This window comes from Gopherus flavomarginatus, chromosome 10, assembly GCF_025201925.1.
Source record: "Gopherus flavomarginatus isolate rGopFla2 chromosome 10, rGopFla2.mat.asm, whole genome shotgun sequence".
Classification (NCBI taxonomy): Eukaryota; Metazoa; Chordata; order Testudines; family Testudinidae; genus Gopherus; species Gopherus flavomarginatus.
Genome location: NC_066626.1, coordinates 69,525,492 through 69,550,992, shown reverse-complemented (window position 1 = coordinate 69,550,992; position 25,501 = coordinate 69,525,492). Strand labels below are relative to the sequence as shown.

Sequence of the window (25,501 nt, the reverse complement as noted above, 5' to 3'; positions counted from 1 at the left end):
AATCATCAAGCGAGCCATCCCCTGTCACCCATTCCCAGCTTCTGGCAAACAGAGGATAGGGACGCCATCCCTCCCCATCCTGGGTAACAGCCATTGATGGACCTATCCTCCATGAATTTATCTAGTTCTTTTTTGAACCCTGTTATAATCTTGGCCTTCACAATATCCTCTGGCAAGGAGTTCCACAGGTTGACTGTGTGTTGTGTGAAGAAATACTTCTTGTTTGTTTTAAACCTGCTCCCTATTAATTTCATTTGGTGACCCCTACTTCTTGTGTTATGAGGAGTAAATAACACTTCCTTACTTACTTTCTCCACACTAGTCATGATTTTATAGACCTCAATCATCCCCGCCCTTAGTCATCTCCTTTCCAAGCTGAAGAGTCCCAGTCTTATTAATCTTTCCTCAGTCGGAAGCCATTCCATACCCCTAATCATTTTTGTTGCCCTTTTCTGAATCTTTTCCAATTCCAATATATATTTTTTTGAGATGGGGCGACCTCACCTGCACACAGTATTCAAGATGTGGGCGTATCATGGATTGATACAGAGGTAATATGATATTATCTATCCCTTTCTTAATGATTCCCAACATTCTGTTTGCTTTTTTGACGGCCCCTGCACATTGAGTGGATGTTTTCAGAGAACTATCCACAATGACTCTAAGATCTCTTTCTTGAGTGGTAACAGCTAATTTAGACCCCATCATTTTATATGTATAGTTGGGATTATGTTTTCCAATGTGCATTACTCGGCATTTATCAACACTGAATTTCATCTGCCATTTTGTTATCCAGTCACCCAGTTTTGAGAGATCCTTTTGTAGCTCTTCACCGTCTGCCACCTTACTGTTTACCCCTTTTTCCAGATCATTTATGAATATGTAGAATAGGACTGGGCCCAGTATAGAGCCGTGGGGGACACCAATACTTACCTCTCTCCATTCTGAAAACTGGCCATTTATTCCTACCATTGGTTTCCTATCCTTTAACAAGTTACCAATTCATGAGAGGACCTTCCTTCTTATCCCATGACAGCTTACTTTGCTTAAGAGCCTTTGGTGAGGGACCTTGTCAACGGCTTTCTGAAAATCTAAATACACTATAGTTCTAGTACACTGAGTAGCAAGAGAGCTTTCAGACATCTCTTATTCCAAACAGATGAAGACTGAAAATGGACAGCCCAGGATTACAGAGGATTCCCATATTGTCGCTAAATCTGAGATACCATGTTCTTCCTGTTAAAATCTGATGTCAACTCTTCCTCTGCTATAAGAAAATGTTATCTTAGGTGGTTCTAGGGTGCCTATTAATGTTGGTATCCAAGCTCCATGCACAACTAACAAAACTGGTGTTGTTCCTCACCATTCCTTGATGAACAGGGATGTGTGAACTTAAATTGCAGTTCTTCTCTGAAAAATAACTAAAAATAGCATTGCAGTATTACAAGTTTACTGATTTTCAATGATTTTTAGATCAAATCTGTGCAATTCACTACTAAAAACATGCTTCTAAATGCCATTACTCCAAGCTACTTGGAATCAGAAAGGTAACTAGTGATGGTTTCCTGCTCTTGCAACTCCAACAGTAAAAGCTGTAGAGCCAGAACATGGTTGAACATGTTGATAAAGCGAAAACTAGCTCAAAAGTACAACACTGTTTCCCCAATGCCCAACCCGTCAGCTGTGTTGGATCTGCAATGTTATCAAGTGTAAAAACCTATTTTAGAGAGTTAGGGCTGGTGTACACAACAAAGTTAGGTTGGCTTAACTACATCCTCAGGGCACTGAAAAACTTTATGTCCTGTGAGATGTAACTAAGCCAGCCTAAGCTGTGGTGTAGACACTGCTCTGTTAATGGAAGAATTCTTTTTAACCTACCTACCACCTCTCGGAAAGGTGGGTTTACTACAGCAGTGAAAGAACCCCTTCTATCGCTGTAGTTAGTGTCTGCACTACAGCAGTGCAGCTGTACCACTACAGCTGTGCCACTGTAGCATTTCTAGTGAAGCCAAACCTCTAGCAAAAGTACGACTTTCAATACAGATGAAAAGCAGGTAAGTTGAGTCAGATGTTACTGCTTCTACAGTGGTTCTAGTCTGAAAAGCGACATTTTAACAGAGATACTACCAATTAAAAATTCACTTCTGGATGAAAATACTTTACCAACTATTATTACTAGTCTTACTTAAGATAACTATAACTATACTATAACTATTGTAACTGAAAGACAAGAGAATTTCTTCCTTCTCTTTCCAATTATTTTGTGCATTTGACAGCACTAGGTCTGTAGTGAAAATTACTATAACTATGGTCAATTTCCCCTTCACAAAACAATAGAGGAATAAAAGGTATTTTTAAGAATAGGTATGTGGGGCAGAAAAACCACAAATGGCATAGGGACTCAGGATCAAGTGTACTACTGAGAGAGTCACAAGTTCAGCTGCCATAAGCAGAAACTATTGTCTAATATGGCTCAGCCACAGTGATATTACCCAGATCCTTTTCATTCTGTTTTAGGAAAGTAGCTAGTATGAAAATTGTTATCTAGTGGACTGTATGAAAAAGGAACAATGCACCATTGAGAAAGCAATTTTTGATTGGATTTGAAGTACAGAAGGAAGACAGCAGGATGTTTGCAATGAAACTGGATTAGAGAATTCAGTGGAAATGTCATTGCAAATTTATTTTTGAGAAATAGAAGAGCACTTTTATCGCCACTGACCCCTTCAATAAAAACCACTCAGCCTACCAGAAGAGCTTTGGTTTTGTTCCAAACCAACTTCAGTAGTTAGACTTTTGAAATGCTATGTTGCTATCCAACTTTCTACGGTTGGTTTAAATTAAGAATTGAGAAAGCTACTGATACTTACGACCTCAGGGACTAAGCCTACTAGCCAAGTGAAAGATATTGGTGCTCCCACACTTCCAAAACCAATCCCCTAACCACCAAGCCACCCATTGCTGCACAAATGAATAAAACAGATCGTGAGTTGTAATTATACCATTTCAATCAGCTATTTAAGAAACTTGTAAAAATGTTACCTGCAATAAGAGCTAGTGGCACCACGGAATAGCAGGACAAAAGTGTCCAATACATGAGTTGTTGAATTTCCCCAATATCTATTGAATAATATATTTGTCAAATAGCATTTGGCCAGCCATTGAGCAGGCTGAATATCACAAGTATTTGGCAAATTTGTTAAATATTGGTAACATCCCTAATATAACAAATTTCATAAATATTGTTCAACAAGCTCTATGCAACTCTTACTTTTATTACACATTCTCTCCATTCCTGTCTGTATTCTACTTTTTCTTTCCCAAACCAGATCATAATGCAGCTTTTCCTTAGTGGCATTTAGTATCAATTTCCTCATCTCACCATCCAGTCTGACTTCCCGTATACCATAGACCACCAGTATCACCTACTTTGCTCTTTTGCTTTTCCTTCTCCTACATGGTGTTCTTTCCTCCATGTCCCCTTTCCAAATCTCTCTCTCTAAATACTGCATTTCTCTTTTCTGCGTTATCTCTATCTCTCCCTCCCATATTATGGAGGCTGGTAAAATTTCCAAGCCCTAAAAACAAGAAAACTAACACTACTATGCACAGACTAATAAAAAAAGATTTGGGGGAAGGGAACATAATATCCGAACAAGGGCCCAATTCCACTTTCAGATGCTGGAAAAGGGGAAGATGTCCTCTCTTGACACGGCTTCAGGATTCCATCCTTCAGTTTCTGATAGATTTAAAGTAGCACTCTGTCTCTTGGTTCCCTCTCTCCCATGTCAGACTATTCTGAGTGCTGCAGGAATGTCTGCTACTTTACCCTCCTCGCACTCTCCCAGGTGCTACAGAGAGAGTCTCCTACATCAGTGGTTCCAAGTGTTCTACTGAGGGGATTCACCAAGTGCATTTTGTCCTTTTGTTGTTATTTACCACTACATATATGCACCCTCCACCCTGGCACCACAACCCTAATCCCAGCCCACTGAGAGGGCTCGGAGGTGGGGGTGGGAGTTGGACAGTTAGCCTACCTGCAGCGGCAGCTTCTGTCTCATGGGTCCGGGCTCAGCTCCCAGCTCCCCACTCCAAGTGTTGCAACCTGCCACACGCAGTCTCAGCACCACTGAGGTTTGGGGCAGCCCAAACCTGAGTGGCACTAAAACCATGTGCGCCAGGTCGCAACACCTAGAGTGGGGAGACAGATCCAGCCCCAGGGGAAAGGTGCCACCGCTCTGGGGTGAATGCAGAACAGGCTACCTCTCCAAACTGCACTCCCCACCCATCTGGGCCTTCCTTTCCACACCACGCTGGGAGAAGTGTATGTTTGCCTAGGCCAGGGCCCAGCAATGGGTTAATCCAGCCCTGGATACAGTGAACCGTCCATCGGTGCCAACTCTATGGGCACCCAGAGCACCCATGGAAAAAAATGTGTGGGTGCTTAGCACTCACCAGCAGCCAGTCCACCCCCCGCCCCTCCAGCGCCTCATGCCTGCCACAATCAGCTGTTCCGCAACGTGCAAGAGGCGCAGTGAGGAATGGGAGGAGCGGGGATGGGCACACTCAAGGGAGGGTGTGGAACTGGTTGGGATGAGGCGAAGTGGGGGCAGAGCAGGGTCAGGGCCTTGAGGGAAGGAGTGGAGTGGGGGCAGGGCCTGGAGCTGAGAACCCCCGGGGAAAGGAAGAAGCCAGCACCTGTGGAACCATCTGACACTTTCCTGCAACCCACTGTTTGGAAACCACTGTCCTATACTAACTTCCTCTGGCCAAAATGAGGAGTGTCTGCTACTATATACTCCCCACACTTCAGCCTCTGTTAATGGGCCTATCCAGCTAATAACTCCAGTGCCTGCCTCTGCAGCTACCCATAGCTCCCAAGACTGAAACTGATCTGGGTTTCCAATAGCAGCTGTGAAAATTGGCAGCTTGGGAACTGCAGCACTGGCAAGTGCATATAGTTGTGTGTGTGTGTGTGTGTGTGTGTGTGTGCGCGCACAAGAGAGATATTGGCTATGTATGCTTGCAGATTCAGGAAGGTACCACTGCATTAATTTGCAAACGTTTCTTTGCAAACAAAGACTAGATTTTTTTCCCCTTCTGTTTTTTTAAAATGAAAGCTTAGATTCTGCATAAGAGTGATGGCATTTCCCTTAAGAGTTTCCTGCTCTCCCTGTGAACTGGGTTTTTCAGCCTCTTTTCTCTGTCTGTTATTGGGTTTGTTAATGAGGTTTATAAAGTGTACAGATAGCATACACTCAGAAATGAAAAATTACATAGATAGCACACACTATCATTCATAATTACAACTGTAACTAGTACGAAAAATCTTACTTGTCTGGGTTTTTCACTCTGAATGTGGCATTAAGAGCTTTTAACCTGGAGTCTGCCTGAAAAAAAATAAAGTTTGAAATATAATTGCATTATAACAAACAGCAAGCAACAGTATCTCTTTGCTGGCAGCCACAGTAGAAAGCTGCAGTTTTCTGTCATGGTATTTCATCAAAAATTTCAAACATATGAACAAATCTGACAAGTGAAGGAGCTAATGTCAGGCTGCTTTTAGAGAAAAGGCTAGAAAACTAAACTGTTCTGTGAACTAGCATGTAAACAGTATCCAATATCATTCAACTAGTATAATCACAACCCCCAGCAAAATATTCTTTTCTTGAAATGTTACACAAACCACAAAATTAAGATATATAACCCTACATTCTTTTCAGGTGATGCAAGTAGGTCTAAGGCTATATGGACAAATTATTTTATATATTTTTCAAACCAAAATAAAACCAATACTGGAAATGACCTTTATATGGTCTGAATTACCAAAAACAGTTCCCCAGTGGCATCAAACACAAATCTATTGTGTTCTCTCTCATTTTCAGAGTTACTGTAGAGAAAAGCATACATATATCTGTGAATGAGAACAGTGTAAGCTTTGGATGCAGTGTTCCTTTTCAATAGATAGGAGACTGCTATACTGAATCACAAATTGGATCACTGGATTTTCTTCAGTAAAGAAACAGTTGCTTTAATTAAACTTTCTGCTCGGTTTCTGAGAAAAATGTTATTCTACCAGTGCCTGCAGCTGAGGGATGGAATTCCCAATACTAATTCTTGCTTTTGTGGTTTAAATTTTTTAAGAAGTTAGTTAGAATTAATCAGTTTCTGTTTACTCTGTAAAAGAGCAACATGCCTCCACTTTTTTATTTGTTTTACTGTAATGCTTATTACTGTAATACCTACATGTCCTGGTCATTGGAGTCTGACTGCTAGACATGTACACACAACAAAAAGTCAATCCCTGCCTCAGATAGTAAGGCCTTTGAGGACATGTCCAGATGGAGACACTCAAGAAAATTAAGACAAATTAATTAAAGGCGCAAGGTGCTAAATTAGAGCACATGCAATCCCTGTGTGGATGCTCTCCTTCAGAAGTTGCCCAAGTTCACTTTAGCTTAATCCTTCTTCAAATGAAAAGAGGTAGGTTTAAAAGAAACAAGACTTCTGGTGCAAAAGGCTCAGTAAGAGCGATAATTCACAACTGTACCTTCTGGCAGAGAGAGCTTTTAGCTAGGATCTTGGCTATAGGAATAATATTTTGTGCATCAATTGCAGCAAAGTTAGCAACTCTTAAGAGCAGTTTTAAAAAAGTTATTTAGCAACTGATTCCAGTAGAACCCAATGCTCGCTTGGAGTTAGAGTAGAAAATTTCCCTTCATAAGCCTCTCAGTAAATTCTATTTATGAGATTGGCACCAGAACGAGACTGTTACGCTTCCCATCACATCGTGTCCAAGCTGTACCGTGTCTGAATTTCACTGTAATATCCTTGATGCTGGGATCTCGTCTCATGTTGGTAGAGTGCTGAGCACAACGTCTGAGCTCAATTAAAAAGTAATTTTGCTATTGCGATTGGCATGACAGCTACTGATGGAGTATTATACAAAAGTGTGGTCATGGAATAAAAAGGAGTTGCTTTCCAGCAGTAACTCTGCTTCTCCAAACATTCTACAGACTGAGGAAGCAAATATCCCAAACCCCCTACAGTGATCTCTCAGAGTTCAAAGGAAGGGGTTTTTAAATTTTATTTAAGAATAGATTGGCTAGTTTTCCACAAAGATAAGTGACAGGTGTCAAGACTCTGTTCTACTCAAAGGTGTCTGGCAACATCTTGGTCATGAGACTTGTTTCCTCTGAACAGTCCGATTCACTTTTGCCCATAATGTAAGCAAGTATATTTATACTAGTTTATATACAGTTGTTCAAACTACAGAGCTAAAAAACTCTCTGGGAGAGCAAGACAGTCAATTCTACTCTGGGTTCTGAATGCATTGTCAAAAGGATTAACTAAGTTCCAATTACAGGACCAAATTCTGACCTGTTACACATACATAATCTTTCAAAACCAAAAGGAGTTTCACAGGTGTAACTGAGGAAACAATTTGTCCTGCAGAATCTTTACTATTGATGATGCACAAGAAGGAAATAATGCACAAGAAGTCAGGCTGTGTTATCAACCTGGCCATTTTTTTACACAGTAATTTCAAACAAAAATCATACTACAAGCTAGCTAAGGGTTACTACAAAGCTAGAGCAAGTTTATGTAAGGTTTCTGGACAGACATTTTTGTAAATTGAGAGTACGTGCAAAAAGAATTTACAGAGGTGGGTAAATTCAGTGAATATTTGAAGTGGAATTGGCTGTCAATTGAGATTGAGTCAAGTAGCTTTCACACACACAAGCAAACCTGGATGATAATATGGAACAGTTAAAAAGAGATACTGGCTTTGTGCTCAGGAGCAGCCAGTGCGGTTTTAAGTTTTTTTTTTTTTTTTTTTGGGGGGGGGGAGTGTTTGTTTTTGTTTTGTTTTTTTTGTGGGGGGGGGGAGAGAGGGGGAGAGAAAAGAATTGTACACCGTATTTTTCCTCCTCCAGATTAACTATGACTGCAGGAATATAGTGCATTGTATTTTGACCTCCCAGAGCAAAAAAGTTTGAAAGAACATTTAAACACGTATTCTGAATCGCAGTATTTTGGGAGTAGAGGGAAAGCATTACAGCTGGCAGAGAGAGAATTCTAAGAATTCTAACCCAGAGTAGTTAGGGTAATCCAAAATAAATCCTCCTGGTTTAAACACAGAATCTTCATCTGTTCGACTAGTGTATTGCAGTGTCTGGACCATGCTATCTAATTAGTCTGTAAACCCTTTGGCGTCACAGAAGAAAGGCAGCAAATGGGCCCATGCTTCTGGTCCTACACAACTACGCACTCCAAGTACAAATCTGCCTCTGATGATATTATTAAAGCTACCATAAGGAACCAAATCAATCTGCTTACTAAAAACCTTTTATTTTTACATTCAGCACAGAAACTGAATGTATATAATTACAAGGTTTAGCAAAGGAAACAGAAAGGCTCCATTCCTCATTATTTTATAAAAGTGTAACATTTTCCCTAGGGAAGCAGGGATTCTACAGAGAAAATAATCATACCAGAAATCTAGAAAGCAGAATGGCAATTGCCATCTTACATTTTACCTAAGATACCATCTGTCCTTAGACAGTTGTTTATTTTGAATATTTTGCAGTAATTTAACTGTTGTTCTTTGGGTTCCTTCTTCCCCTCTCTAGTAACCTACATTTTAATAAAGCTAACTGAACTCAAGAGGCCAGGTATCTGACAATTTGTTTAACAGAAACTATATTTTTCTCACTTGTTCTTACATGCCATAATTTTCTCCTTTCTCCCACTATCATTCTGGAGTATCTATGTCGAGTTATTCCGAAGAGTTTAATAAAAATTTTTATTATGCCCTTCCCACCATTTTCAATGCAACTAACTCAAACTGCCCAAGCTGCTGTTCTCAAAACACAGCCTAAAACAGAAGCTTTCATTAATTGATGATTTGGGGAAACAACATACATGATACCATTTAAAAATACGAGTTAGTGTCTACCATCTGAATTCTTTGCAAATTATGACGTGCGATCAGTAATTTTAAATGACGGTTCAAAAAACAGTCTTCTGCAGTTTTAACACTTAAAGGAGCAGAGCAGGGATAGGATCAAGTTTTTCCAAAAAGATCTGTCAAGCAGATGTTACATCCACGTATCAGCCCATAGATAATCAAGAGGTTAATAAAAACATGGTCAATCTTGCAATTCAAATGAATACACAGGAAAACCATTGCAAAAGCTATTCCTACTTCTACATGTGCATCATTAAAATGTTTAAATTTTTACCTTTTAATATTCCCCTGTAACCTCCTCTCTCACATTGTTTCCCCTCTATTATTTGCCATATATATTTCTTCCTGAATTTACAGCCTAACTCCTTGGATGATAACTTAGCCTCTCTTTTATAAGGAATACTTGTCTTCTTGTTCATCTATTTTTTTCCACTGAACATTGACAGTACCCTTAATCACTATGTGGAAAATCCCACTCTCCATTATATGGCTGAGTTCCCTGTATGCCTCAATGTACTGAATGAATACAGATCTCGTTACAAACTTTAAAGAGAGTCCACTCTTAAGACTCCAGTGCCATAAAGAAACTGTCCCCTAGAATGATGGTCCTAGATGCCTAGCAGTGTTAGCAGAGACACCACAAGACAAAAGTCTACCACAAATCCACAGCATGCTTATCCATCATTTGGTGTCAAAGACCTTATATTCTGCAGCAGCTTCAGATAAATAAAAGCTCCATTTTCATTTACCAGAAAGTATGTAAAAGGAATATTGTACTAGTTCAATTTATTTTACCCTGGCACTACATTTTTAATTTTCAGTCAGTTGCAGAATTTATTGAACATACATAGTGGCACTGAAGATGTGGTCTGTACATGGTGTATGCGTTGGGAGGGAAGAAAGCTAAAGGTTGTGGTAGGTGGATAGGGGACAGGTGCAGATTTTCACACTAGGTAGGCAGTTTGAAATTATGGGATATGGACATCAGCAGGATATGCCCAGTAATACAATCAGCAGTGAATTAAAGTCAAATTGCCATCATCAGTATGTGCCAGCATTAAACCTCTTTGTGATTAATGGGGACAGATCACACCCCAGAACTATTTTTAAGGCTTTCAGCAGACTCAGGACAACAGTACTTCATTCCTCTATACTCACATTTGAAAGGTTTTCTTTGCAACCAAGAGAATTAGAGACTATATATTTAAGATGAAGGCTTAGATTCATACACACTATATTTTGCACCCACAGAATCAGAGTACATATAGCTATGCCCAAAAGTTGAATTTGTTAACAAATTCCCATGCACCTATATTTTGCCTGTGTATTAATGTAACACTACCTCACTTATTCCTGCCTGTCCTCCACCAGTTTTCCCTCTCCCACTACTGACTGCAATCAGAGTATAGGTGGCTCTTGTTAGGAGTTTGTCCTAACTGGATGTTCAATTTTCTTCTCAACTGCCTCCTATAAGAAGTCAGAGGAGCATGTTCCCTTTAAGGATTTATTGCAGTGACTTCCTCAAAACTAATTAAAATTCAAATGGTCTAATTAAGCAAATAAAATTCTGCATAAGATATCTAGTCTGAGACTTAGCAACAGTTGAACCAGGTAAGTATATCTTGGATTACCTCCATTGCCAGGGAGCACTGTCCTTTCTCCTATCTGATCCTTTTGGCTACTCGTCCCATCAGAGACATCCTCCTTGGCCTTGGCCATCTCTGCTTCTCTTCTGTTGTCTTGTTCAGGTTTATTTGGAGGTACCTAACTTATCATACTAAACCCCAGGGTCTGTTTCAAAATTCATTCAGGACTGTATTCAGAGCTTTGGCTGAAGCATTTCAGTTCCTATTTGTATGTTCCACTTCACCACCCCAAATAAGCACCCCCTCTTTCAAGGCTGTCAACCTTTAGAGCTGGCCTTTACGGTCCTGCTTTGGATGATATTTATCTAGGTTAGTGTCACTCTGAACCAGCTCAGTCTGCTTTTAAAAATACAGGGGTCATAATCCTTAACATTAATTCTACACTGCATCAAATATGAAACATGGGCAGATTAACTGACCTGTTGCAACTTCCCTCACTTATGAAATCTGGTAATTATCTGTTACATAATACCAGTACTACACTGTCTCCTTATATGGTCAAAATTATGCAGTTCGTCATGGGCCTGCTATTTTTAACACAACAGCAAGCATAACTCTGCAGAGACACTGAACTATGGTCTTTAACTGTGGTCAGAACAGTTCACAGGGTCACAACATTAACTACATAAATGCATATAATTATTACCTTTAACTGAAACCCAGTCTCGTTCACCATTTCTTTCCATCCACCTTCCTAGAAATAAAAGTTTCACTTCAGTAATTGTCACTGACAAACATACAGCAAGCACAGTCTAAGTGAGACATAATAATAGCACCATTTCTAGGCAGAAAGGACATTGGAGAATCCTCCTTGGGTTATGTGGGAACCCGAAGCATCCAAATATGGGCTCAGTCCCACTCACTAGACCAAAGTTCTAAAAAAGGTATGTCAAGAAAATCCTCCTTTCAATGTCTGGACTTAGAATAATGGGTCATTCTGTATGACAGGTTTTATGTTTACCCACCACCCCCTTTACAATTTTCCCTTTCACTACATGACACCAGCAGGCTGCATTATCCTGTGTACTTAAGAGGATTTTTGTCTGACGAGTGATTCACACTTTATAAGAAGAGGGGTAATGGCAGAGTTACGTCTTTAATGTTCCCAGCCACCACCAACTCCAGGACTGAGATTGAGTTGAGGCCTCAAGCTGCCTCATTTCTAGCTCATTATGTGACCGGCTAAGCCATCAGACCAACAAGACCAAATGAATGAACCACTTTTCAAAACAGCATACCTCAAAAATAGGGCACATTTAAAAAAAAATTTAAAATGTCTTAACTTAAGTAAGAAACTGAAGTAGTCAAGACGGCAATGTTCACATTGCAAATTTAAAATTGTTCTTTTGTACTGTCTGGCTAATGCAGATGATAAACATTCAGCATGTTCACATAATGCTCCTCGTAATAACCTACAGCGGAATACTCTAAAGGTTGTAAGCTGAACTGTAAAACAGAAACTTTCGCAAACAAGAAAAAATATTAAGAAAGCAAAAGCAAGTACCATACATGCCACTTTCCTGTAAGTTTTAATTATGTTTACCTTCATTAAGTCAATCTTCCTGTGATGATCACTATTAGCGGTGACAAATATGATCCTAGACTTACACTAGATATTCAGTTGCAGGGTGATGACAACTAAAAACAAGTTCAATCTTATTTGAGCAGAAGAAAGGAGACTAATTCTTATCAGACCGTACCTAGGATACTGGACACGGTCCTGGACACTGACTTACAACAAAGACAATTCTTGACACATTGGAGAAAATTCAGAGGAAAGTAAGAAAAAAGGATTAAAGAGCTGGAGGAATTAAGCATAAAAATGTAGGGCTGGAAGGGATCTCAGCAGAAGTCACCAAGTCCAGCCGCCTGTAATGTATCAAGAAAGATTAAAAAGAACTTGTAGCTTTGCCTTAGATGTAGCTTGCCTAAGTACATCTCAGTACACCTAAGTTTGCCTAAGTACCACATAAGTACACCTAAGTAACATCTTAGTACACCTAAGTACATCTTAGTACACCTAAGTTTGCCTAAGTACCACATAAGTACACCTAAGTAACGATGTAGCTTGCCTAAGTAAAAACTGAGTGAGAGATGCGAGAATGAAATAATTCTACCATCTAGACACCAAAACAGGCTTGAAGAATTATATTGTACGGTACAGGAGGGTATGTATGTGTCACTATTAATCATAGAAAGCGTTCGTTAATTTCATCCCAATGTGTAAAATGCAATATCACAACTATTAGGCACACAAAGCAATTAAAATAATAATATTACCTCAATAAGAACTATGAGCTAAAAAAGAAATTTCAGTCACAACTGTACAATGTGACGTGAACATCAGTAAGTTCTAGTTCTCTTCTTCCCCCAGAGTGGACACTCTAGGACTGTCAGTGAGGGCATTCCTGTTGATCACAGCTGTCAGATTGGAGCATGAAATAGCCAAGAACTAAAGCACATAAGGTTTAAGACAGGGGTTCTCACACTGGGGGTCAGGACTTCTCTTGGGGTCATGAGGTTATTACATGGACGGTCCCAAGCTGTCAGCCTCCACCCCAAACTCCGCTTTGCCTCCAGCATTTATAATGGTGTTAAATATGTTTAAAGGTGTTTTTAATTTATAACGCGGGGGTCGCACTCAGAGGCTTGCTGTATGAAAGGGGTCACCAGTACAAAAGTTTGAGAACCACTGGTCTAATAGATTAGTCAGTTGCATCCAAACTGCCTACCCCTGCCCCCGCCAAAAAAACCAACAAACTGGAAGTCAGTGCAGTAAATGCAGCAAAATGTATAATATGCTAAATATTTATAATTTAGTGTCAGGAAAGACTTCCTGACTGAGTTACATTAAGTTGTGGAATAGAGTTCTAAGGGATGTTGTAATTTCATCCCCTAACAGCCTTAGATTGAGACTGGAAAAAGACTTATAAGGCACATTGTAAAGCACCACTGTGTACTGACTGGAGGTAGATTAGATGACCTAGTAACACTTGCCCAGCTTTAATTTGTTAATGCAGAAGTAGAGCAGGAAACAATTTATAAGTCACTGAAGAAAAGTTATTAGTGTTTAATATTTAAAAGCTGAACAACTAAGTAAAAGTGGAGGGAAGTACTTAGAAATAAAGAATGCCTTTCTACAATACCTGTGTTAAAAAGGAATAAAAAATTTTGTCCTGACAAATGATGGGATGCGAAGCCACACGTATTAGAAAGTTTTCCAAACCAATCCTTCGTCTTTCCACAAAGTCTGGATCCATGTTATCCGCTGATAACTTATGCCAAACAAACTCAGCCTGTGTGAACAGAATAGAATTAAGAGCAGCTAAATTCAGTGCTAAATGTAAGGCAAAGTGATTTGAAGTTTCAATTTTCTTACCCTTTTTTCTGGCAAAGGTGGAACAACAATATGTGGATAGTTAACTAACAAATAATTCCTCAGCAACTCAAATTCACTGTATCGCCTCCAAAGGGAGTCTGGTGGGGAGCACTGTCCTTCAGTCTGAGACTCAACAGCTCTGAAAAATAAAATATCCAAACTGAGTGTTACTGATATTTTTCTAAGACCATCAGTACAATTGTTACAATTCAGACACCTAATATATAAAATAAATAAATAAATAAAAATCATAGCACCACACTTGTGATTACTTTAATAATTTAACATTCTTCAGTATTTAAGATCATTTTTTAAAATGGACACCAAGTTATTTCACAAAGCTACCTGAACTTTCTTTTAAACCTACTACTAGTATAAGTATCCCTCAAGATTTTTACATTTACCAGTAACCGGAAGATTTGAGATTCCCCCTTACCCCGTTTTCCTGTTCATTTATTTTGTGCATTTCACTTCACTCTTCAGAGAGTCAGTTAGGGCCCAATCCACCAAACAGTTATGCATATGAGTAACTGCACTCATGCCACCAAAGTTATTACTCACAGCAGTAAGCACTATGGGTTCAATCCTCTAAGGACCTCTAGCCCTCAAGTCCCACTGACTTCTGCAGAAGTCAAAGGGCCTCAGAACTTCACAGGAGTATTTAGCACCTTGCAGGATTGAGTCTTATGCTTGATATAAGTACTGTCTACACTACCCACGTTACAGCGCGGCCGTGGCAGCATTGTGACGTGGGTAGTGAAGACATGCTTTATCACTGGGGGAGCGCTCTCCCAGCAATAAAAAAGCCACCCCAAATGAGCAGTGGTAGCTTTATTGCCAGAAGCATGGCTCCCAGCGATAATGCGGTCTATACTGGCGCTTTTCAGCGCTAAAACTTTTGCAGCTCAAGGGGTATTTTTTCACATCTCTGAACAACAAAAGTTTTAGCGCTGAAAGTGGCAGTGTAGACACAGCCTAAGTGTTCACTGGCTCAACCCCATAATTAAAATCGGTCTTCCCTATTAGTCTGGATCTTCACACAGCAACTGTGGAGAAAAACACACATTTTAAAAACACCTAAGTGCAATTCTAAAGCCACAAAGATGTTTAAAAAGGCCTCAGAAATAAGTGTAGTGCCTGAAAGATCTTTTAAGTTGACTAGACTTCAAGATGGAGTCCTTTTCATATTCAGAGGATTTAAGAGTTTACAGTCCAAGAAAACCCAAACCCAAAATAAAACAAACTGGCTAAAGGAAGGGTAACCAAGTACAATATACAAGTAAAGTAGTCAGCGCAATTGGTTAAATCCTGATAATATAACCCTTCTTCCCCCACTCCCCACCTCAAAAATACTGTATTTTGTTATTTTCATTAGACACATAATCTACCCCAACTGCCCCTTAGCTTAATTTCTTGATGGCATCATGGTAGAAGTGCATCTTCAGATGGGATTTAAATGTGGAAAAGGTAGTGGCTTTTTGAACTGGTTCTGAGGAGTGTTCCATGTGTGTAAAAAGCAGCATGGAAAGAACGTGCAAAGATGGATGCAGGTCCTTGCTTACAGACAGCCCCCCAACCTGAAGCAAATACTCACCAGCAACAACTATACACCACAAAACAAAAACACTAACCTGGGAACCAAACCCTGCAACAAACCCCAATGCCAACTCTGTCTGCATATCTATTCAAGGGACACCATCACAGGACCTAACCACATCAGCCACACCATCAGGGGCTTGCGATATATGCCATCATGTGCCAGCAATACCCCTCTGCCATGTACATTGGCCAAACCGGACAGTCTCTACATAAAAGAATAAATGGACCCAAATCAGACATTAAGAATTATAACATTCAAAAACCAGTCAGAGAACACTTCAATCTCCCTGGTCACTCGATTACAGAGCTAAAAGTTGCAATATTAAAACAAAAAAACTTCAAAAACAGACTCCAACCAGAGACTGCTGAATTGCAATTAATTTGCAAAACGGACACCATTAAACTAGGCTTGAATAAAGACTGGGAGTGGATGGTTCATTACACAAAGTAAAACTACTTCCCCATGTTTATTCCCCACCCCCCACTGTTCCTCAAACTTTCTCGTCAACTGCTGCAAATGGACCATTTTGATTACCACTACAAAAAGTTTCTCTCTCTCCTGCTGATACTAGCTCACCTTAACTGATCACTCTTGTTAGAGTGTGTGTGTGTATGGTAACACTCATTGTTTCATGTTGTGTGTGTGTGTGTGTGTGTGTGTGCGCGCGCGCGCGTGTCTCTCTCTCTCTCTCTATATCTATGTCTCTCTTCCTACCATATTGTCCACTACATGCATCCGATGAAGTGGGCTGTAGCCCACGAAAGCTTATGCTCAAATAAATTTGTTAGTCTCTAAGGTGCCACAAGTACTCCTGTTCTTTCTGCGGATACTGACTAACATGGCTGCTACTCTGAAACCTGTATTGCTACAGATTGTAAAGCATTCTGGGATCCTTTGGGATGAAAAACAATATACACATATATTAATAATAAAATAATTATGTAATAAATAACCCCCACCCCCTAGCATACACAGGATATTCTGCTATAATGCAACAGTACATGTTAGAATTTAACCAGAAAATATTACTGATATATGTTGCTCACCTATAAACCACCATATAGTACAGAGGTCAGCAACCTGTGGCCCGCAGGCCACACGCAGCCCATCAGGGTAATCTGCTGGTAGGCCACGAGACAGTTTGTTTACATTGTGCCATCCGCAGCTCCCAGTGGCCGTGGTTTGCTGTTCTTAGCCAATGGGAGCTGTGGGAAGCGGTGTGGCACGCAGGGACATGCTGGCCGCCGCTTCCTGTAGCTCTCATTGACCAGGAATGGCAAATCGTAGCTACTGGGAGCTGCGGGTGGCCGTGCCTCCAGACGGTCAATGTAAACAAACTGTCTCGTGGCCCACCAGGGGATTACCCTGACAGGCCGCAGGTTGCCCACCACTGATACAGTGAAATATGCACATGCAAAGAAACTCAAAACAGGGTCCTCAATGTGCAAACCTACAGTAGATTTAAAAATATCTTTGCTTTTTATTAAGTGACCAAATTTAATTTTTCTAAGCAGCAGTAAATGTATTCTGGGAACTGCTGGTATAAACTTACAGTGAGTACTATTAACTCTGCCATGGAATTACCAGCTGTAAAGATTTAATGGTACTCAGCAGTACAGTGCTCTGTTTCTTCCAAGCTGTACAATGTCAAGTTTGAACCTGCTCCTATCCATTACTTCTAGCTGTGGAGAAAGATTTTTTTTAAAGGTATCTAAAGAACTAAGACAACCATTAATCTGATTTTTAAAAAACAAAATTCTAAGTTACAAGACTAAATTCCAATAATCTTACCAAAGCTATGTGGTACATTTTAAGACAATGAAGCTATATGATTAACATTTGAACCCTGAAAAACACAGCCTCATTATAAATTTAAGAACCACAAAATCCTTGTTTTGTATGCTGTTTCAGCTCCTGTATTGTACTAAATGACTTAACATTGGATTAAGTAAATGAACTTTAAACAACAAAGAGCTATCCCATTATCATCCGTTACTTTAAGTCAATGATTCTTTCCCCATATGGGCAGAGCATGTTTTTAATCAGGATGCTTAAAACATCCTTTTGATTAAGTAGTTTTACTCCAAATAATTGAAACCCCACACACACACACACACACACACACGATTTCCACAGGAAACAACCACCACCAAGAAGATACTCATTCATAAACATTCCAACACATAAAACTGCTGCTGATTAAAAAACAAAACTGGATGAGCCCCACTTAAGCCAGAAAACACACTCAAATTGCTGACAGATGCCAAGATTTATAAAACAGATCTAAATCAAACCACAGCTTTATCCAATAACAGTGCCACAGCATCACAATCCATCTCCACTCTAAGGTCATGTCTACACTAAAAACTTAAGCAGACCTAAATTAGGTTGACTTACATCCACTGCAGTAATTATTACAGTGGTTCATGTCCACACTCCCCTCTTTCAGTCAGCGGTGTGTCCTCACCAGTAGTGCTTCCACTGACCTAAGAGGGGCAGCGTGAGGAGCCTAGCTAGCCTCTGGGGCTCTCAGCTTCGCACTCTCTGCCAGAAGCCCGGCTAGCCTCTGGGGCTCTGCCTCCCTGCCCTCTCTCCTTGAGAGCAGGGCAGCTGCCTGGAATCTCGCCTCACCACCAGGAGCCAGGAGCCTTGGTGCAGCCGGGCTTCCAGAAGGGAGCTGGGATCCTGGGAGCAGTCCAGCTCCAAGCAGGGAGCAGGGGGCCTGGGAAACAATCCAGCTGGGAGAAGGGAAACCAGCATGGAGGGCAGCCCAGTGTGGAGGACTTTCTTGTCAATTTCACAGCTCAGGGACCAGCCAATGTAAGGAATGCGCTGTCTACATGGACCCTGCATCGCTCTAACTACACTGACATAAGCCCTATGCATCTCATGGAAGTGGAGTTATTATGTAAGCTCCCAGTGGGAGTAAGGCTGTAGTGTGTACACTGACATTGTAAGGCAGCTTATGTCGACCTAACTTCGACCTAACTGTGTAGTGTAGACCAGGGCTAAGAAGATGTGGCTGCCTACACAGCTGTACTCAAAGAATGTATGCATTAGCTCAGCCCCTTGTAATGCAGGTATGAAAGGCAGTGCAGCACTCAGAGTTCAGAGCAAACATTTCTCATTGCATGTAAGCAGTAAGTTATTTTTTCCTTAGGAGTGAGGAAAGAGGAATATAACTTATTTCAAGACTATTTGAATTATAACTAGTATCAATGGTATTGCTGGTGACCAGTAGGTAAAAGAATTAGACCAGTACTAAAGCAAAACAGAGAAATTGACTTACAACAAAAACTTTAGGGTTCATCCCTGAGCTTTTTATGGAGGAGTAACTCTCAATGGAATTCAGCAAGTAGCTCCCCACTGATGACACTGGTAGGGAGTTCAGGATTGCATTTAAACAATTTTAAGTATTCAATATTAAAAACCTCCAGTCTGTGTGTTTTTAAAGCTGAAGATCATTTAGTTTACAAACTTGGCCTCCTTCAATGATATTGTTACAATGGCTGTAACTGTCACTTAAGCAAGACTGCCACCAACAGGATGCAACTTTATTCTAATTTGTGGTACAGAGGGAAAGAGAAAGCTTTGCTGAAGAACTATATTGAAAAAGTGCCTGGAGCCAGCAGGCCACATTTCAGTCTGTACAAAGTGGAGTAGATCAGCCACCACTCTGACTACATGGGGAATACAGATTCCTCCATTAAGTGCTGTCTTGATCGGATGGAACACTACCTCCCTGTTACAGAGGGTGGGCTATATTATAAGAGTGTGGAACACATTTGGTCCACTCCTATTTTAATCCCGTTAAGATTTGGTTAAAAAAATTACTACTAATTAGTGATCTAGAGCAGATCCTCTCAACCACTTATGAGCATAACAATATTTACTGGACATAGTGTGTAGCACAGGGGTCGGCAACCTTTCAGAAGTGCTGTGCCAAGTCTTCATTTATTCACTCTAATTTAAGGTTTTGCGTGCCAGTAATACATTTAAGCCTTTTTAGAAGGTCTCTTTCTATAAGTGTATAATATATAACTAAACTATTGTTGTGTGTAAAGTAAATAAGGTTTTAAAAATGTTTAAGGAACTTTATTTAAAATTAAATTAAAATGCAGAGCCCCCGGACCGGTGGCCAGGACCCACACGGTGAGAGTGCCACTGAAAATCAGCTTGTGTGACGCCTTCGGCATGCGTGTCATAGGTTGCCTACCCCTGGTGTAGCACTTAATGTGGCTTTGGATTGTTTTGTTTTCCTAGATCTTCCTTCTACAGTTTAAGTTTTTCCATGCAAGCAGACTTTTGATCTTCATTGAAGTATCGGGGTATTTTTAAATTATACTGTCTCTACTAACAGAATACACATATGTTCAATCTTTTGGGAGTTAATTCATTGGGTCTCAGAGGAAACACCCAGTATGAAAAAGCACATACGTACCAGATAATGTTCTTATATGTTTACTTCTTTAATGGAGCTAGAGGTCAAAATTCTGCTAGAAGTAACCCAGCTCCCTTACAACTTAGATACACTAAAAGAGCAAAAGTTATTAAAACCAATTTCATAACAGTACCTTTTGGCCTTTAAAAAAATTATGATAATCTAGGGGGAATTCCTGCAGAATATGGGCCACAGTAATTCAAACTGTGGTCAAATTTACACTGACTGTTTCAGGTCTTCTTCACAACCTATTTCTGAACATTTTTAGTAGGACTGTCAATTTTTCAAATTAGACAAAAAAGTTACCTTTATTCTTATTTACAAATTTCTGCTTATGATAGGGGACAAGAACATTACCCACTTCTTTTCACAGGTGGCTCTTTGGGAGACAGAATGTCTTCAGGAAGTTGTGGGTGGGGGGTGGGAAGAAAAGGGCCAAAAAACTGAGCTGAACTTCAAGCTGCCAAGTGTTTTTGTTATCTACCAACATTATTTTATTTTATTTTCTTGACAATACTAGCCCTTTAGGAAGAGGTCCTGCTGACTGCAATGTCCTCCCACCTCTCGCTAAATCATTCCACAGGCTTACATAGCTGTAGATGATTTAGAGCATAAACCAATAGCTTTTCATCTTTGGGAAGCTATTCAGTGGCTGTTTCATTGCAACTCTTAGACAAAATCCATACCACAAAAATCACTTTTTTGTGTGTATAATCCAATCAACTCTCAGTGCTATTTAAGACCTGGGTTTACACCTCTCACTTTCCAAATACGTGAGGTCTCTCAAGACCAAGATCAATAGTATCAGTGAGACAGCACTGAAAAATCTGCACATCAGCTTGCACCTTTCAAGGATGACTCTGGATAGCAGTAGTCTGCAGCTGCAAACGCTGCTAATTCCTTCCCCAAATGAACCATGAATATGCTTTTATATCATTTAAAAATGTCTCCTCTCACAGAGATACTAGAAAGTCATCCAGGCTTTGTGTAATACTACACTTATAAAGGCTGCAGCTGGAATTAAATATGGCTCTCCATCACTCCTTAAGATAAAGTTAAGGAGTTTGTCTTTCATGTTGGATCAGCCCTTAAATAATTAATAGACTAGAGAATGGTACTTTTCCCCCCTTGTAAATCAGCCTTCTAAAATAATTGTTCTGTTATATCCAGTGTTGCCAACTCTCAATTTTATAATGTAGCTCAATATTTGGTGTTTTTCTTAAAACCCCAGCTTCTGCAGTCAAGAGAGTTAATGTTTCATTTAAAAAAAAGTCACTAGCCCCCATAGTTAATGAAAAGAGCCAGAAAACATGCCCCAACTGTAATCTAAAGAGTCATATCAGAAGGAAAAGAAAATGTACCCAAAAATTATTTTAGAAATATTTCACGATTTTCAGACATGACTCATGATTTTTGAATGCCTGAAACTGGCAATACTGTACATCTCCTATTAATCAATCAGGAGGCCATTATTTTTACTTTCTTTAAAGCTTGCTTCCAAGATATCCATTCATTTAACTAATATTGAATTAAGACTCAAGACATCAAGTGGGATCACTTAGTATTACTTTACTCATGTCATCTTCTACTCTTATGTTAAGGACTGCAGCCTTAACATGACAAGAGAATCGTAGAATCATAGAATATCAAGGTTGGAAGGGACCTCAGGAGGTCATCTAGTCCAATCCCCTGCTCAAAGCAGGTCTAATCCCCAGTTAAATCATACCAGCCAGGGTTTTGTCAAGCTGACCTCAAAAACCTCTTAGGAAGGAGATTCCACCACCTCCCTAGGTAAACCATTTTAGTGTTTCATCACCCTCCTAATGAAAGTTTTTCCTAATATCCAACCTAAACCTCCCCCACTACAACTTGAGACCATTACTCCTTGTTCTGTCATCTGCTACCACTGAGAACAGTCCAGCTCCATCCTCTTTGGACTACTTCCCTCCTTTCAGGCAGTTGAAAGCAGCTACCAAATCCCCTCTCATTCTTCTCTTCTGCAGACTAAATCCCAGTTCCCTCAGCCTCTCTTCATAAGTCATGTGCTCCAGCCCCCTAATCACTTTTGTTGTCCTCCACTGGACTCTGTCCAATTTTTCCTCATTCTTCTTGTAGTGTGGGGCTCAAAACTGGACACAGTACTTCAGATGAGGCCTCAACAAAGACCACGTCCCTCGATCTGCTGGCAATGCGCCTACTTATACAGCCCAAAATGCCGTTAGCCTTCTTGGCAACAAGGGCACACTGTTGACTCATATCCAGCTTCTCATCTGCGACCCCTAGGTCCTTTTCTGCAGAACTGATGCCTAGCCGCTCTGTCCCCAGCCTGTAGCAGTGCATGGGATTCTTCCGTCCTAAGTGCAAGACTCTGCACTTGTCCTTCTTGAACCTCATCAGGTTTCTTTTGGCCCAATCCCCTAATTTGTCTAGGTCCCTCTGTAACCTATCCCTACTCTGCAGCGTATCTACCACTCCTCCCAGTTTAGTGTCATCTGCAAACTTGCTGAGGGTGGAATCCATGCCATCCTCAAGATCATTAATGAAGATATTGAACAAAATTGGCCCCAGGACTGACCCTTGGAGCACTCCACTTGATACTGGCTGCCAACTAGACATGGTGCCATTGATCACTACCCATTGAGCCCGACGATCTAGCCAGATTTCTATCTACCTTACAATCCATTCATCCAGCCAATACGTCTAACTTGCTGGCAAGAATACCGTGAGAGACTGTATCAAAAGCTTTGCTAAAAAGTCAAGGAAAAACACGTCCACAGCTTTCCCCTCATCCACAGAGCCATAGAAGGCAATTAGGTTAGTTAGGCATGACTTCCACTTGGTGAATCCATGCTGACTGTTCCTGATCACAGAATGCTCTATTATAAAGCTAAGTTCTGATCAGTTCCCATGAGAATCAATATAAACTATGCAAGGGCATATTAAACTAGAAGCAGTTACATAAAAATAAGACAGCAGGAGGCAAAGCTAGAATAATACTTCATCAAGATAATACTTAGCCCTGCCATGAGTGCAGGGGACTGGACTAACATTTCGAGGTCCCTTCCAGTCCTATGATTCCAGAAGGCTGCAGAGGAGGATCATTTGGACCAAGGACCTAACTGTTTCTTCATTTCTCACAATACTCCCATTGTATCAGCTTTGAAAGGGACTGGTTGGCTCTATCAAATATTCTTAAGGAATTACAATCTAACATGCATTGTTCCTAGTATTCATCAGTCCACCTATGTGGGGGGGGGGGGGGGGCGGGAAATCACACCTCTAAATGAGAGACTAAGAGAAGTATTCAAAATAAATGGGAGGGGGGAAGAGAAGAGAAGAGAAAAGATCACCTAAATCAATCCCTTACTTCCTACCCCCTCAGCCCTCAACAGCAGAAACACAAGCTTAGTCTACCTGCATGGAGAGAAGGAGGAATTACATATATTACTTCAGTTACTGATTAAGGAGTCGTCACCAAGACAGAGTACTTACGTTTGTGGAAGTTATCTTATTATTTGTGTTATGGTAGCACCCAAAGCCCCAGACACAATCAGGACCTGGTTGTGCTAGGTGCCATATACACATATAGCAAGACAGTCTCTGCCCTAAAAAGTTTACATTCAAACTCTCTTCTTAGATTGGTCAGTGCAATAGGTATGTAAGAGTAAACTAAAAAGGCAAAAGACAAAGGGGAGTGATCAGTATGAATGATACACATCAGGTTAGTTCCCTTTCCTTTTAGTTTGTTATGGGGCAAGGAAGAATGGGGGGGGGCTGAAAAAACGCAGAGACGAACAGAGTGAACGAGGGAGCGAGCCTGGAAGCAGAGGGTGAGCGAGAGGGTCACATAGAAAATAATGTCCAGATTTCAAGTTGTGAAAAGCTGCCTGCTAACATCACAAGCATACAGACACTAGGGAAGTGTTTCTTGCATGCACTCACCAGTGACTTTTCTTGCGGCCACAGCCTCCTGGGCAGTGATTTGGGGGCGGGGGAGGGAAGGGGGGCAGCAGCAGCGGTTGGACCCTGCCCTCTCTGGAGACTAGAGACAAAAGCTGGAAGAGCAGGCAACAGGTGCAAGTTCCCCACCTTCCCAGTCAATGGGGTCAGGCTTCAGCCCTGAGGCATCAGGCAGCAGGCTCCAGCCACAGGGCTTCGAGCTCCATTCCCCGGCCACAAGAGTGGTGGGCTCTGGCCCCAAGCTCATCCCCGTATCACTCCTGGGCTCTGCTGCATCCCACAGTGTCCCATCACCCTTGGCCCCTGCCGACTCTGTACCCACCTCCCATCCAGGGATTAACTTGTCCCCGGGCTTGCTGGGGCTGAGTAAGTCTGCTGCAAAAAGTAATATTTGTATGCTTGTTAATATCACTTTTCACAGCAGACTGAGTAGCCAGCAAGTTTTTTGTTTTTTTTTAAAAACAACCAAAAAAGCAGGAAAAACAAGAAAAAAAAGAGACAAGAACATGCAAAGCACCTTATTTGTGTTTCTATTCTGTTTAGGTCTAATAAAGAATAGAGACAACTGTACATTATTTTTATTATTGTGTCTGCAAAAAATATCCTACATAAATAAATTACAATATGTATATGTGCATATTTATTTGTTTTTCCTAAACTTAGTTAAGTATTTTAGGAAAAATGTCAGAGCGGCCACCAGCAAGGAGTTGGTAGCCACACTCCGATGCCACCAAATGTGTTGTGAGAACCCCTGCACTAGGATCCTTGAATACACTTTTCCCCAGCTACGTTTGGGAATAGCAGAAGCAAGGAGCGTGGGGAATGGCAGTTTCTTCCGGGGGCTGCCTCCACCATGGGAGGCCTTGCTCCCTCCTCTATATGTCTAGGGAGGACCAATTCTCTCACTCACAAAAGCCAGAAGCCAATGGACTGAATGCTCTCATTCCTAGAAGTGGTCACTCCAGATTAAGTATTGAGACATACTGATATGACAGTATTCTATGGAGATGACTACAGTCTCCAGAGCTTTAATCAGGCACTCGCACAAGCATTAAATTCCTTTTATGTATTTAAAAAAAAACAATGCAATCCTACAAGACTTATGCTTCTCAAGCCTATTCAACTAACTTTAATAATGGCCCTAAAGCATAACTCCTTAACTAACATTTACAGCCATTTGTAGTTCAAAATATTCGTTGCTGCAGTAAATAGTTAAGAGAGGAAACACCACCTCTACTTTCCCCCCCAATTTTTTGATAGTCCAAGAAGAAATGGATGATATGTAACTTGGAGAAATACACAGAACTGGAGAGTTTGAGTGGATAAGACTGGGAAAGTAGGAGCGGATGCTTTTGCAGAGCTGTGATGGACAAAAACCATACAAATCTTGATTGTGAACCTTCATCCACAGAATCGGCTTTTTCAATACGGTACTAATGAGGGACTGGAATTTTGTGGGGATGGGTTTGGGAGAAGCAGGCAAGATGGGAGAAAGCATTTTTTA

The 25,501-nt window shown here is 40.7% G+C and overlaps 1 protein-coding gene across 1 annotated transcript in view; it reads right to left on the bottom strand.

The window, feature by feature from the left end:
• The window catches only part of SNX4 (sorting nexin 4), a 70,105-nt gene that overhangs the window by 29,663 nt on the left and 14,941 nt on the right, over positions 1-25,501 (bottom strand). The window contains exons 3-6 of the mRNA XM_050917108.1: positions 13,997-14,135; positions 13,764-13,913; positions 11,264-11,311; positions 5,335-5,390 (exon numbers count right to left, since the gene is read on the bottom strand). Coding sequence (XP_050773065.1) covers positions 5,335-5,390; positions 11,264-11,311; positions 13,764-13,913; positions 13,997-14,135 — 393 coding nt within the window. The remainder of the gene's footprint in view (positions 1-5,334; positions 5,391-11,263; positions 11,312-13,763; positions 13,914-13,996; positions 14,136-25,501) is intronic.